This window comes from Pinus tabuliformis, chromosome X (assembly GCF_031772625.1).
Source record: "Pinus tabuliformis cultivar Carrire ecotype Pingquan chromosome X, CPIR1, whole genome shotgun sequence".
Taxonomy (NCBI): domain Eukaryota; kingdom Viridiplantae; phylum Streptophyta; class Pinopsida; order Pinales; family Pinaceae; genus Pinus; species Pinus tabuliformis.
In genome coordinates this window covers 1189349128-1189365132 of record NC_142308.1, presented here as the reverse complement: position 1 = coordinate 1189365132, position 16005 = coordinate 1189349128, and the positions used below count along the sequence as shown (strand labels likewise).

At 37.2% G+C, this 16005-nt stretch overlaps 1 protein-coding gene and 1 long non-coding RNA gene across 2 annotated transcripts; one reads left to right on the top strand and one right to left on the bottom strand.

The window, feature by feature from the left end:
* Positions 1-3422: 3422 nt before the first annotated feature.
* On the top strand, positions 3423-3788 carry LOC149144203 (uncharacterized). Its single transcript, XR_016264944.1, has 3 exons — positions 3423-3484; positions 3568-3599; positions 3753-3788. It is a non-coding gene; the product is annotated as an uncharacterized LOC149144203 (long non-coding RNA).
* A 3793-nt stretch (positions 3789-7581) lies between these two features.
* LOC149144202 ((S)-coclaurine N-methyltransferase-like) lies at positions 7582-9841 on the bottom strand. Its single transcript, XM_089448934.1, has 3 exons — positions 9761-9841; positions 8193-8251; positions 7582-8060 (listed from the first exon to the last, which is right to left on the bottom strand). The coding sequence occupies exons 1-3, from the start codon at positions 9791-9793 to the stop codon at positions 7868-7870; spliced, it is 285 nt and encodes a 94-aa protein (XP_089305060.1). The 5' UTR covers positions 9794-9841; the 3' UTR covers positions 7582-7867.
* Between the last annotated feature and the right edge of the window lie 6164 nt (positions 9842-16005).

The following is a 16005-nucleotide window of genomic DNA, read 5'->3' as shown; positions in this document are numbered from 1 at the left end:
GGTCAATTTGGCTAAGAGAAGATAATTTGCTAGAGCTTTGCCAACGAGAGGTAAGTAGTTTGTAATTCTCAATTTTTGTTGAAGATTAATAATAAAGCCCTCATCCATAGAATTGGTTTTCCCCACAAGTTTTTCAGGGACTATTGTCCAAAAATATAAGTGTCTAACTTTTGTGTGTGTGCATTATTTTCTCAGTTCCTGTGATTATTTTTGAAAATTGAAGTAGTGATTTTATTTGTTATTTGTCATAGTTAATTTATAAAGACAAATAATTTGCATAAGATAGAAAAATAATTTTCAGTAATTGTAATTAAGGAAATTTCACAACAGTGATATTAAATACGGGTATGGAAAATGATTATGATCTTGAACATAACTATTAGTATCACTCAAATAAATATATAATGAGTTTATTATCTTTTACCACTGCACATAATTTATCATAACATTTTAAAAAACATTGCTTAATTGAATTGAAATGGTGAGATTATAAGTATACATCATATACCTACTTTTTGAAATGTTGCACCCTACAAGCATAATATGAAACTATGTCATTTGATCTTTGTAAAACATTTGCATGATTTTTAGTACTAATCCATTAAAAGTGCTAAAGCCTACGCCCTACAAGCATAATATGAAACTATGTCATTTGATCTTTGTAGAACATTTGCATGCTTTTTAGTACTAATCCATTAAAAGTGCTACAACCTATTAGAAGAGGCTTTGCTTGGTGGAAGAGAGGAGTGCCTACCATTGGAGGTTTTTTCTATTAAAGCATTATGAAGTGAAATTACCCTTTTTTTGATACGTTCATTATTTTGCCATCAATTTTCTTAAAAATTAGAATTTTCACATATCCTATGTTTTGCTATTAATTATTATATTAGTGTAGTTATCTATATGCCACAATCTTTGTAGGTTTTATTTCCTATATATATATATATATAGATAGATATAGATATAGATATGGATATAGACATAGACATAGACATAGACATAGACATATACATATATAGGAAATAAAACCTACAAAGATTATGTCATATAAATAATTACACTAATATAATAACTAATAGCGCGTGCGCACACACACACACACACACATATATATATATATATATCATTTAATATATTTTTCCATTGATATTTGAGCTTGTATTTGAAGTTTTGTGTTTTATTACTGTAGAGTACGTCCTTGTAACATTTTATTTATATTTGACAATACAATTCACTAATTTAAGGCAACAAATTTCCCTTTCATTATTATAATGCCTTCCATGTTTTGAACACTATTGATTGCTATAATAGTATGGATATCTATGACACAACCTTTGTAGGTTTTACCTCCTATATTTTTCCCTATATGTCATTGATAGTCTATACAACATTTTACTACTAATATTTTCCCTTCAAGTGTATATTTGAATTTTTGTGCTTTATTTACTTAAGATGTTTCTTTCTCGTAACATTTCATTTTATTGTTGGACACTGGGATGGAATTTGAAAAACATTCCACCAATTAAAAATGATAGTTTGAACAATGTAATCAAATGTATTGAACCATTTCTTTGTTTTCACTCATTTGTAGCTATTAATATGGATCATAATTTTGATGAGTTGAATACTCCATGATGGGCATTTTCCCCATTAAATTCTAATACCTGTTGGACATTACAATTCACTTGTTGAAGACAACTAATTCATTTTTCATTATTGCATTGGAGTGTTTTTTTTTATTTATTTTTTTATATATCATGGGTCGAAATTGAAGACTACTAATTCATTTTCCATTATTGCATTGCAATTTTTTTTATATATATCATGTGTCAATACTCCATGATGGACATTTTCCCCATCAAATTCTAATACATGTTGGACATTACAATTCACTTGAAGACAACTCATTCATTTTTCATTATTACATTGCAAAAGAAATTTTTTTATATTGATTGTTTAAAATATATTTATGTCTTTTCACGTATTCTGTGCATTTTCCCCATGAAATTCCAATACATGTTGGACATTACAATTCACTTGAAGACAACTAATTCATTTTTCATTATTACATTGCAAAAGAAGTTTTTATATATTGATTGTTTAAAATATATTTATTTGTCTTTTCATGTATTGCATGCCTTTTTTGAAATATTCTTTAATGATTCCATGAATTTGATTTTTCTTTTAAATATCTTTTTTTTTTTAATTGTCTTATTGTTAATTATTCACATAGGCATATTCATAATGGAATTGAGACTACCTATTACCTTTGGGCTTTTCCACATTTTTCATTTCTAATTCCATCTGAAAATGTTTTTTTACATTAAAATCTTTCATCTCTTTTGTTTCATTTTCTTTGACTATTCAAATAAGACAATAATCTTTTGTTTCTTTTTCTTTGACTATTCAAATAAGACAATAAGACGATAAAATATTTCATCTCTTTTGTTTTATTTTCTTTGCCTATTCAAATAAGACAACAATCTTTTGTTTCATTTTCTTTGACTATTCAAATAAGACAATAAGACAATTAAAGCTGGTGTAACATGGAAATGTTCCTACCCTTATTAGTCCCTGCCTGGGACTATTAGCGATTGCTCGATTGTTGACCGAGCATTAGTTTATACTTTGAACGATTTTTTTCGGTGTTTTTGCATTTTAACCTAAGCTTAATGCTCCCAATTTCATTCAACAAAATTTTAAGCAAAGTTTTTGGTTCAGAAAACAATTGAGGTCTTATTACAGCCTTCACGTTGCCCGATGCAAAAAGATTGCCGCAATATCATCTTATCCAAAGTAGGTTGTGGAGGCAAAGTTTGCAATATCATCTTATCCAAAGTAGGCTGGTTGAAGCAAAGTTCTGCTGGTTTGGCCCATTTCGAAACTTAGGTCGGTCATTACACGTGTGCAGTGTGGCCCAAACTGATTGCCACGTTACTAATACGTGTTCTCATCTCTTGTTCACTCTCAGAAAGCTCCACTTACAATCTAGCCCTCACACACACATTCTGCTACTTGATATTCATCATTCCCTGTGATATTCATCATTCCCTATGAATTTCAACCATGATTACCATGATTTTCTTGACGGTTTTATTTTGATGCAGTGAGTTGTTTGTATTGTGGTATCAAAAAATTATGAGTTCAGTAACTGTGTTATGGTTTGCAGGCTATTAGAATAATCCACAGACTTGAAGAAAAAGGTTATGGAAATGGAGAAGCCAAGAGGTAGTGTTCGGTTTGATGGTCCAAACGTGGATGTTCTGGTGGACTTGGGCCATCCTCTTCTCAACAGGGTGGTTGATGGTTTTATCAAAGTGGATGGGGTAAGTACAGGCTTCACTTTATTTTCCTTTTTCATTTTTTTTCTCCCCTTCTGATGTTTGTGTAGATGATTATGATGCTGGTTTTGGGTGTGTGGTTTTTGCCCAGATTGGTGCTCTGAATGCTGCCTCTCAAGATGCCTACAAGTTGGTTTTGCAAGGTGAGGAAGAGTTGGACATAATTTTTTTATATGAGTTTTGTATTGTGTTGTATTATTGATCAGAAAAATTTTGGTTTTTGCAGAAGAAGCCAACAAGGCTTCGTTCGAGAACATGGTATGAGTTTTAGTTTTGTGCTCGTAGTTTCTGTATTTTGTGTGTTCTTCCCAATAAAATCTCAGACAGGTTTGATTTCTGTAGTTTCTGTATCTTGTGTTGTGTTCTACCCAACAAAATCTCATAGACAGGTTTGATTTCTGTGGTTTTTAGGTTCAGAACATGGGCAAGCAATCTCTCCAGTGGGGTAAGTTATGCTATATGAAACATTTTGGATGCAATTTGTTAGTTTGTGGTTCCAATGATTTTCTGGGCTTTTGATAGGGACTATTAGCGATCGCTTGATCTAACATTAGTCTTTTAACATTAACTGCCAGTATAATCTTATAAATGCAGGCATATAATCTTATAAATGTTGGTTTTGGTTTCCTGCCATTTGGCTTGTTTTTGCCTGCCACTTAGCTTGTTATTTTCTTTTGCTGCCACTTGGCTTGTTTGTCATTTCTAGCTGCAGCTATCAAGTTTTATGGGTATTTTCCCCTCTCATTTTCATTCTTGAAAAGTAGTGGCAGTTAGCCAAGAGGAAAACTACCCACGGCTAGAACCAATTTCCACTGTTGGGGAGATGCGGTTATTCCCCTCTCTCGGACCTTTAGTGATATGAATCAGTGTTCTCAGTGGGCGTGCAGGCAGAAGATGTTAAGTCTTATTCATTTTTCCGAGTACTCCATATCTACAATATGCCAAACTCTTTTATATGATTGTTGATTTAAGCCTATAGCATACACATAATATCTAATTCTTTTAGTAAAATTTGATTTGCAATCAAATAGTCTGGCAAGGTCTCCGCAGTCTACCTTATCTGCAGTTGGCAGTTGGTCCAGTGGAAGCTCGAAGGGTCCTTCACAGGTCTCATCCCTGCCAACAACTCCTTTGACAGAGAATACTGATGCATGGGATTTGCTCTATGTAGCGGCCGGCGAAGTTGTCAGGCTAGAGATGGATGGAGCTAATCCAATATCCACATCTCCGATGCATGCCCAAGGGTTTCAAGGGCATGTTAGAAGGCAAAACTTCTCTGCATCACAGTCTCCAGCTTTTCTGAATAAAGACCTCGCGGGAAAGAGCTGTAGTTTCTCTGCGCTCTCTTCCAAGGACAAAATCAATAGTTCCCGAATTCTCCAGAGAAGTTGGAGTGACTAAATTTTTTTATTTTCAAGACCTAATCTGAATTTTTGTAACAAATTACACACTGAATTTGCAACGCCATGCAGACAGCAAGAGAGACACTGAATTTGCAACGCCATGCAGACAGCGCTTACACATAAGCAGAGAGATTTATGAACCAGTCTCGAATAAAAGTGAACAACATGCTCTTTTACGTCAAACTGCATGAAAAATATATGAAACGTGGCAAAGTCCTTTTGACAGATATAAGAAATGTGGCATTGTCTTTTTGACGCGTGATATTATCATCTTCACATTTGTTCGTATTTATTTGCTTGGATTACAAAACTTTAAGGAATTTTGTTTTATTTTTTGATTTCATAGATTTAAAAATAATGACTTAATTTAGATTTAAGATGACTACATGGCTGGTTTGGCCAGCCAGATTGCTCATGCCATGCTTGATGATGACGAAAACAGTGATATGAATCAGTCTTCTCAGTGGGCGTGCAGGCAGAAGATGTTAAGTCTTATTCATTTTTCCGAGTACTCCATATCTACAATATGCCAGACTCTTTTATATGATTGTTCATTTAAGCCTATAGCATACACATAATATCTAATTCTTTTAGTAAAACTTGATTTGCAGTCAAATAGTCTGGCAAGGTCTCCGCAGTCTACCTTATCTGCAGTTGGTAGTTGGTCCAGGGGAAGCTCGAAGGGTCCTTCACAGGTCTCATCCCCGCCAACAACTCCTTTGACAGAGAATACTGATGCATGGGATTTGCTCTATGCAGCGGCCGGTGAAGTTGTTAGGCTGGAGATGGATGGAGCTAATCCAATATCCACATCTCCGATGCATGCCCAAGGGTTTCAAGGGCATGTTAGAAGGCAAAACTTATCTGCATCACAGTCTCCAGCTTTTCTAAATAAAGACCTCGCGGGAAAGAGCTGTAGTTTCTCTGCGCTCTCTTCCAAGGACAAAATCAATAGTTTCCAAATTCTCCAGAGAAGTTGGAGTGACTAAATTTTTTTATTTTCAAGCCCTAATCTGAATTTTTGTAACAAATTACACACTGAATTTGCAACGCCATGCAGACAGCAAGATCTTTCAGGGAAGGTAGCAAGTTTGTTCAAACCAAACAGAATAAGTGATGAGCACTTGGTTCAAACCAAACAGTGGCTATGATCTCTTAATATGCTCAGTAATAGAGTGAACTTATGAGCATGATAATTATATTGAGTGTGTAGACATGTTGCACAGAGCCTTTGTATTCTGTTGTTATGGCAGACCCCGGCAGGGACTACCGCCACGACAGTGGCTCCCTTGTCTATTTTATCACATTAAAACTTCATTAATAAGGTATTGGTCAATTAATAAGGTATTGCTCAATTAAATTAAGTGGAACACCACGAAAATAAATATCGCTTAAATGTCCCTTTAGCCCATGTTATAATAGTTTTTCCACAATTTTAATGAAATGTACAACTAAATTGGTTGTCTTTGTAAATTAAATGATTGTTTTTATTTTATTGTTGCTAACGTTTTCATATAAACTTTTAATGATTTCATTGTTTCCAGGATTGAAAAAATAAATAAAAATTAAATTTGGCCTATGTGATAATAGTTTTTCCACAATTTTAATGAAATGTACAACTAAATTGGTTGTCTTTATAAATTAAATGGTTGTTTTTATTTAATTGGTTGTCTTTATAAATTAATTGGTTGTCTTTATAAATTAAATGGTTGTTTTTATTTTATGGTTGCTGAGATTTTGATATAAACTTTTAATGATTTCATTGTTTCCAGGATTGAAAAAAGAAATAAAAAATAAATTTTGAATTAAGAGTACCATTTCACTTCCCCACTACTTTGCTTAGTGTAACATAATACCATATTAATTAATATTAACGTAACATGATACTTCATGTATTGTATTTTTGCATGTATTTTTTATAAGACATTGTTTGGTTCTCCCGCATTGTATAGACATCATTGTACTCAATAGTCCATTTGACTTACCTTGTAGTCAATAATTAGACATAAATATAATTATTTTATCTTATCTACTTTACCTCAATAGTCTATTTGATCTACCTTCTAGTCAATAATTAGACATAAATATAATTATCTTATCTTATCTTATCTACTTTACAACATTAAAACTTCATAAAAGAAAGTAAATTATGTGTTATTTGGGTCAAATCCACATTGCAGTATCTGTGATTTTGCAACGGCCCGGCTATAGAAAATTACATTGTATGCAACATTATATCAGGGCAAGCAAAATATTATTGGTAGGAAATGTGCTTGCCATCACTCCACATATATTCATTGTAAACTTTATTTGTTATACGACTCTCATCAAACAAGCATATTTCAACGATCTTATTCATTTGAGTGTGTTGTCTGGCACTATCTAATTTGCAGATGCATCCCTTGCTCAACAACTCAATACTATCATATTATCAGTTAGCAATGTAATCATGTAACATGTACTGCTGTGTTTTAACTTGATGGCCTAAGCAATCTGAACAATTCACCCAAACTGTTCAAGCCGTCTTTGCTGGGTAATAGCTGTTTATTAGCGTTTCACATTATCTATGTGGTCTCAAGTATGGCCATTTTATGCTCTGTATAGGTATAGTGTGTATTGTATCAATCTTATGTATCTCATTTTGAACATTGTTAAGGATTTTTAGCATACAAAAATATCTCTGTGTTTTCAAGCATGGTAATTCTAAGATCTGTATTAGGTGTGGTGTGTGTTGCAGGTGAATTATGTATCTATTTTTGGTCATATCCATGTGTAAGAGGTAGGAAACAAACTTTAAATAGCACTCACTCTCAGAAACCATCCAGAAGGGGCCTCTGTAATTTCCTTAATATATCAGTTATGACATATCTTTGCTTTGATATTTAAAATGTATTCTACTTTGTCAATATCAGAATCAAATTTACTTTTTTTAAAAAGCAAATCTGAAACCATCCATTCTTCCCCATCATTATATCCAAAAAGTTCCACCACTGCAATGAACGTTCACTTACTCTCAAAAACCATCCAGAAGAGGCCTCTGTAATTTCCTTAATATATTAGTTATGACATATCTTTGCTTTGATATTTAAAATGTATTCTACTTTGCCAATATCAGAATCAAATTTACGTCTTTTTAAAAAGCAAATGTGAAACCATCCATTCTTCCCCATCATTATATCCAAAAAGTTCCACCACTGCAATGAAGAACGTTCGCCAGTAGGCAATCCATTTTTGGGCCGAGCTCTCTCCATAGGTATCATTAAATATGGGAATTATAGAGGTCAAATTCTTATCCATATTCTTCAGCCATTCTTCACTGCAAGATAATATGGAGAATTAGGACTCTGCAAATACATGATACACCCAAATCTTATGATGTAGCTTTATGTTAACCATATGAGTAACACTATACAAGATAGTGAGCTAGACGGAAAGTAAGCTTCAGTACCTTGTTTGAGCATAGTGTTTCCCATTTACAAGCCAATGATCAACAACCGCAACGTGATCCTGTAGGTTTGAATGAACTCAGTCAAATCGATATGAATACTAGTATTTGTCAGTTTATCCACTTATATTGTTAATGTTAAAATACTGACTGTTGCACATCTTACAAACCATTCCCTTTCTGTGCCCTTACATAGACCTGGTAATGAATACAAGATTCTTGTTTTGTAGTATGCTCTTCCAAAATTAACTACAAAGTTGTTGTATGACCCGATTGTCAAGGCCAGTCTATTTCATTTGGTTGGCAGAGCCAAACTTTCTGCGAAACATACTCATTCTGCAACCTACATTTTTAATCAGGTAGAATCTGAGCTATTTGCATGCATGGCTGCTTTGCAATGGTGAGAAATCAAGATGTCTATGTTGTTTAACACCGACAAAGTAGAAGCTACAGTGAAAATAAAACATCACAAATTCCCTGCGCATATTTTATATTGATATCTTGCGGTTTCCTTCGTTTAAGAATGATACATTGTCTTTAAGAAGTGCGTTAATCTGATTATTTTACAGCTTATAACACAATTATTTGTTGACTTGTGAATTTTTATTAACCAGTTTCACATTTTATAATGTTTATTTTATTATACAAGAGCTTGCAAGCAATATATAACAGTTATCAATTACATGTGATAATCTTTTCTCTCCCTGCCTTCAATTGTTAGTATCTTTGAGAGCAAGTTCTAGAAGTTTTTTACTATTATTTCAAGAATTGCATCTTAATCATAATTTTCTCCACATTCCTCCACTTGACATGTTATTTAAAAGTTCCATTCAAGCAGATCAGTAATCATAGTAGTTTTTTTTTGCCAAGTTGTCTGTGATCTTCCAAGCTTGACCCGTGGTTTGAGAAGCCGCGCCCCAGGGGCATCTAATCCGTCAAAGTCACCTAGGGATCGCACCTGGCCTGAACCACAACAGCTCTTAGCTGACTGGATTTTTTAGCATGCCGCCTCCCCCTAGCACAGGGCACAACCACCCTCAGTGAAGTTTGATCCTGAGTCGCCTTGCTAACGAGGCCCATCCTGCACTGGTTGTGCGAGACTTGACCAGTAATCATGGTAGTTATCTGATAGACTTATTTGAATTTTTAACTGTTTCACCCCACTTTATCTCAAGTCACTAGAGAACAAAACATTATCATAATCTTTGCATTAGATCAAGATGGTTCCTACTCCTTTTAGAAACTATAAAAGGACTTGTGATTATTTGTTAACTCTTTCACTAGTGTCTAGTGTGTGTGAGCGTTTCAGTATTTTTGCCTTTGTCACAGATGTTTGTAAGGAATTTTCTTGTGAAATCATTGTTCAGCGTGCAGACAGCAAAATAATGTTTTTTATAAAGAAAAATCAAGAACTCACCGTTCACCTTAAGATGAAAATATTGTTGTGTTTTATATTTGTGTTAGAGGCTACAAATAAAAATAATTAAGTAGCAAGCCTGGAGTAATATTGTAATCACAACGCTTAATGAACAATCAAACAACTGATAAAAATCACGCAGGTACAGAAATACCTGAAAATACAAAAGCAAGTTGCTTGAGGGCATTGTACCTCCAGCGAAGAAGTATCTTGTAATCCAATCATCTTCATCAACATCCTGTCATGTATGAGAAGTTATGAACCCATTTGAGAACTTTTTTAAAATATGCTTATCTTATACCCTCAAAGCAATGAAATGCTACAAATTTCCCACAGACACTTTTTCTCATGTAGTTGACTCGGCACTCTTTCAAGTCCATTTGTCCTGGCAAATCTACTCAAATATATTATGGCTTCTTTGGTTTCTTAGATTATAAATAAGCCTTCTACCAAAAGAAAAACTATTTCAGTAACAACACGATTTTTACTTAAAGATGCCCATCTTATTACAGCATGTCTTATACCCTCAAAACAGCGAATTACGATTTTCCCGCGACGATCTTTCTCATGGAGTTGACTTGTCACTCTTTCAAGTCCATTTGTACTGGCACATCTACTCACTTAAGTTATGGCTTCTTTAGTTTAAAGTTCTAAATATGCCTTCCACCAAAAGAAAAACTATTTCAGTAACAAGATGATTCTTTCATCTTTTGGAAGAAATGAGACTTCTTGATGTAATGAACCCACCTGGGCATTAGTCGCACTAGTTACTAGTGGATTTTCAATTGTTTTTATTGATGCAACTAATATCTGAATCCAGATATAGACAGAGTCTGCGATGGTTTGTAGCCCAGTTGTTGAACTTGCCAACTGAATAATATGCACACCATTAACAGCACAAAGTGCTCTTCTTGAAAGAGCAATTTCTGACCAGAAAATTCTTATCTTATTAGAGCAAGTTAAGGGTGTCTCTGTCTGCTTTTTGACAGTTAAGCTCATATTTATGATGTTTAGATCGCCCCTTTATTACATTTTCTATTTTCCATGATATATATCTTTAATGCAATGTAGGGAAAACTTTAAATGGTCAAAGTCCTCTCCAAGGCCTCAAACATATATCCTTTTGAACATGTGCCGAACTTGTACATTTGGTATCCAAGTTAACAGTGCATACCAAAACAGTAACTTGGAACAGCAAAATAAATAAATAACACAACCACAAATTAGCACACAAGTGACACCACCAAAATACTCTCAGCCATTTTATTAATTATGTGGAACCAGATACATAGAATGAGATGAAATGAAAGAACCTGAGCTTTCCAAGCAAGCTGAACAAAACCCAGAAAGATGTCACTGACCCAAGTGACGAATAGCCCTGGAAGAGAAATGCACACTGCTCAGTGAATAATCTGCTGCTGTCTGACAACTGAAACGATGAATTCTGCTCTGAATACTACCCAGATCAGACTGAAACTCAGCCCCTAGACTCCTCTCCAAAAACTCACAAAAACCCAGAAAGAATTTGACTCAACTCCAAGCAATGAGAGAGCCCTCCAACAGGTGCGGATGGCCCAACTGGCCAGCTGGTGCGTACTTCCGCAAGAATTCTGCCTGCTGGAAATTCTACCATTGAGAAATTCTTCCCTAAGCAGGAAATTAGCCTTTAGAAGAGCTAATTCCTTGGCTCCTCAACCTCCCCAGCAACCCAGCTCCAAGGTGTGGAAATTCCTACACTGGAATCCCTACTGCAGCAAACTGGTGTTACCTCTCCTACTTGATTAAATCATACAAGTTATTTACTGTCTTCTACGGTAAATTTTGAAGTAAATACATCTACAGCCTTCACTTAATTAATATATTTGCGGAAACAAAATATTGAGCAAGAAAGAACAATGCAACAAATAGGACATGGTTATTTTTGGACAAAATGTCCCCGGAAAAACACAATGCGGGAAAACCGGTGCAGCAGCATTGAGGGTTTATTATTATGCATGATAAAAATCTGAGTACAAATCTAGGATACTCAACTAGCAATCCTTTACAGAGAAAATACTAGACAAAAGACTGGTGAAATGATCTCACCCTGTCACTGGAGAATCAGTGATTGATCCTTCACCTCTAGAGGCTCTGCGTGGCTTCTGTGCAGAAATGCGTCACCCTGGGCAGCTTCTGTGCAGAAATGCGTCACCCTAGGCAGCTTCTGTGTCACCCCTCATGGGTATTATGGTGCCTCTCTAGCTAAGAAATCGACTTTCCTGCCTCCCAGACTCACACCTTGGCTTCTGGCAACTGAACTTCGAATTCTCTCAGCAGAAACTCGACTTCCCCTCACTTTGCGCTGCCTCTGCGTCAGTACTGCATAGGCCAGCGTCAACCTTCCTCTGGATGTCTTTCGGTCCTCTCTCTGCTTGTACTCTCTAGGAATTCCTTCTCCCGAACTCTCATTGCCGCTCTGCTGCAAGATCTCCTCAATCGATTTTCCTCCTGAGAACTTCTCACCTCAGAAAATCGATTTTCTCAATCTGTTTGTGTGTTTTCCAAATGACCCTCAAGCCCCTTCTTATATCTTTTTGTTGGACAACCAATGACCTAGATTAAAACATAATCAAAGGCTCAGATCGTTTTGACTTGATCCATGGCTTTTTCTAGAAGTTTCACCCCTGATTAGATTAATACCCATTAATATTTTAATTTTCCTAAGTTTAGACTTAGGAACCCCATTAAAAATATTAATTATTTTAATAAAATCACTTTTAGGTGGAATTTCCCAAAACGCTTTCTGGGTTCTTTGGAATACCTGTGCCCAAGCCTCCCTGCAAAATTTGAGGCTTAGAGCACATCTGATGCTACCCCAAATCAACATTCCCTCTTAGCAAGGAATGTGCTCTAACAATACACTGCCTCTCTGCATACTGCTTTGACTCTAAAGCATCGTCTTTGCGCTGCTAATGTTTGACGTATTGTCCACCAACCACTGCGCTATTGCTGCCATTGTACTGTTGCCTTTGACACTGCCATTGCCAATGCTACATCTGTACTACAACTCCCTCTCAGACGTTGCATCTGCTATGCTGCTAGCACTGCCACTGCTAACACTACATCCGCACTACAGCTTAGTTGTTGAGAGAAGCAACTAAAAACACCCAAAAATGGACAAGTATCTAATGGATACACCTCGGTGCTGAAATCCTGACTGCTGCTAGTCCACTCTGCCTCTGAAGCCACTGCACTACTTAAGCTCTGCACTATGCCTTCTCGCACTGCTCCCTCTCTTCTCTGCGATGCTAGGCGTTGGCTCTCCTAGCCACTGCATCTGTCGAATCAACACTCCATGGCACCAACTGAAACTCCACCATCCTGCTACTCCTGATCATGGGCTCCTGTAGCAAGGTGATGATCCAAGATGTGGGTTCCTCAAGGATCCTGCCCTTCTATAGTCCTCTGATTATAGTTCTATATTAGCCCACCTCCCTCCTAGAGGTATCTCAGCTGTCATGGTGAACTCCTCGTCAATCTTCGTGGCTTCAACTTTCAGATCATGCTTCTCATCCTTGTCCTTCTTCTTCAAAGGACACTGGGATGCATAGTGGCCCATCTCACCACATTTGAAGCACTTCACCTTGGAGATGTCCTTCTTATGTCTCTGTTGCCCCGGTTGTCTCTACGATGCAAGGGTTGCGTTATCCTCTTCCTCCTCTTTGGGCTTCAACTCACTGTTGTTGCTCCTCCCATCAAGTTTTACCTTTAGCAAGTCTCTCCTCAACTCTTCTTGTTTCAAAGCTACCCATATCTCGTCCCAATTTGGCAACGCTGCCCTGCCCAGGATACTCTGAACAAAGATCTTTCAATCATCTAAGATGGAGTTTGGAGGCAATCTCACTAACTCCGAGTCTTGAGGAGTATGTCTCGCAGTTGACAACTCATCACAGGTCTCCTTCAGTTTCGTAAGGAATGGATCCACTCGCTCCCCCTTCTGCATCTGAGAAGATCTCAACTTCTGCTCTAAGTACATCTTTCGCTACTCGGAAGTTCCCTGATACAATGTGGCCAAGGCATCCCACATCTCCTTAGTGGTCCCTTTGATGGCAATGTGGCACACCACATGATCCTTGACTCCATCCAGGATCATCATCTTCGCCTTAGCCATCTTAGCTTTGTACTTTTTCAGCGGATCTGCATCCGCAGGTTCAGCCACCACATTATCAATGTACATCTTGAGGGCATGCTCATCTAGCAGGAAGGTCATCCTAGCCTTCCAAATGGCATAGTTGGAAGCCCCATCCAACCTATCATGATCCCTCAAGCCACTGGTTTCCATCTCCTCCGAAAACTGTCGAACAAATCCCTTTTTCTCCCTATTGCGTAGCTCCTGGGCTGACTTACACACTCCCTGATGGAGCTTGGTAAGTTGTTGCTCCTTTGCTACTCAGCAATCGAGAAATGTTGATTTCCTCTACAAGAAATCACTGAGGAAGTATTCCCTCACTATGCTCCGCTGCTTCTTTCTTCTAATATCTTTTCAACCTGACAAAGCTGCCTATTCAAAAATCTGTGTCCACCAGTTGCTCATCATGCTGAGGCTCAGCATTGCTCCCTTTGCCACTACAAAAATTGAACTGGAAGCTTTTTCTCTCCGTCAGCTCACTCAGAGAGAGACTCCCTTGGATTTCCGACCCTCTGGCAGGAATTGCATAAACCCTCTGGGGTTTCGACTTACTGCCTCCTGCAGTTTTTTGAATTCCCTTTATGCTCAGCGTTGGGGTTACTGGTTCTGCTCCTCTTTCTTTTCCTGCACTAGCTCTGATACCATGTGAAAATTCCTACACTGGAATCCCTACTGCAGCAAACTGATGTTACTTCTCCTACTTGATTAAATTGCAAGTTATTTATTGTCTTCTACGGTAAATTTTGAAGTAAATACATCTGCAACCTTCACTTAATTAATATATTTAAGGAAACAAAATACTGAGCAGGAAAGAACAATGCAACACATAGGACACAATTATTTTTGGACAAAAAGTCCCCAAAAAAACCCAATGTGGGAAAACTGGTGCAGCAACTCTGAGAGTTTATTATTATGCAAGAGAAAAATTAGAGTACAAATCTAGGATGCTCAACTAGCAATCCTTTACAGAGAAAATACTGGACAAAAGATTGGTGAAATGATCTCACCCTATCACTAGAGAATCAGTGACTGATCCTTCACCTCTGTAAGCTCTGCGTGGCATCTGCACAGAACTGCATCACCCTGGGCATATTCTGCATCACCCTCGTGGGTAGTATGCTGCCTCTCTGCTCAGGATCCTCTGTTGGCTGAGAAATGAACTTTCCTACCTCCCAAACTTACACCCTAGCTTCCGACAACTGAACTTCGAATTCCCTCAACAAAAACTTGACTTCCCCTCACTGATTGCGCTGCCTTTGCATCATCACTGCATAGGCCAGCGTCGGCCTTCCTCTAGACGTCTTTCTATCCTCTCTCTACCTTGTACTCTCCCGGAATTCCTTCTCCCAGATTCTCACTACCCCTCTGCTGCAAGATCTCCTCAATCGATTTTCCTCCTGAGAACTTCTCACCTTAGAAAATCAATTTTCTCAGTCTCTCTGTGTGCTGTTCAAATGACCCTCAAGCCCCTTCTTATATCTTTTTGTTGGACAACCAACGGCCTAGATTAAAACATAATCAAAGGCTCAAATTGTTTTGACTTGATCCATGATTTTTTCTAGAAGTTTCACCCCTGATTAGATTAATACCCATTAATATTTTAATTTTCCTAAGTTTAGACTTAGGAACCCCATTAAAAATATTAATTATTTTAATCAAATCACTTTGGGTGGAATTTCCCAAAACGCTTTCTGGGTTCTTTGGAATACCTGTGCCCAAGCCTCCCTACAAAATTTGAGGCTTAGAGCATATCTGATGCTACCCCAAATCAACACAAGGCCTACGCAATCTTTCCCTAGTGAGGTCCACACACTGCCAGAAAATGGAGAATTCAACCCTCAGAAATGGCCCCAAGATAACCCTACAAAATGCCACCAAAATTTCGGCTCCAAGATGTAGAAATGCTCCTGTACTTCTGCTAACCCAAATCACTGAAGTTGGCCCAGTTAACTGCTAAGTCAAACTGCGTCTGCACCTAGGAAGTGTGCACTACTGGGTCTATTCGCTGAAAATGTTACCCTGTGGAAGCCCCAGAATGAACTCCTCCAAGGGAGACACTCGTAGTTCTCCGAAACTAGTGTGGATTTCACTTGAAGCCCTTGTGCTCAACAACACTCCAATCCTTGCACTAAACAACTCCAAGAGATGTAAAATTCTCAAGTGTAATAGTCAAAAGTTGGTGTGGGATGTCTCCCTTTTGCCTTATATACTCTTGGCCCATGACTCCCCCT

Bases quoted from the DNA above. Each gene is read 5' to 3' on its own strand.
- LOC149144202 (XM_089448934.1), bottom strand. From the start codon at position 9,793: ATGCCCTCAAGCAACTTGCTTTTGTATTTTCAG. The intron at 8,252-9,760 runs GTATTTCTGTAC...TCAAACCTACAG, and splicing joins ACTTGCTTTTGTATTTTCAG to GATCACGTTGCGGTTGTTGA. The intron at 8,061-8,192 runs GTACTGAAGCTT...ATTATCTTGCAG, and splicing joins AAACACTATGCTCAAACAAG to TGAAGAATGGCTGAAGAATA.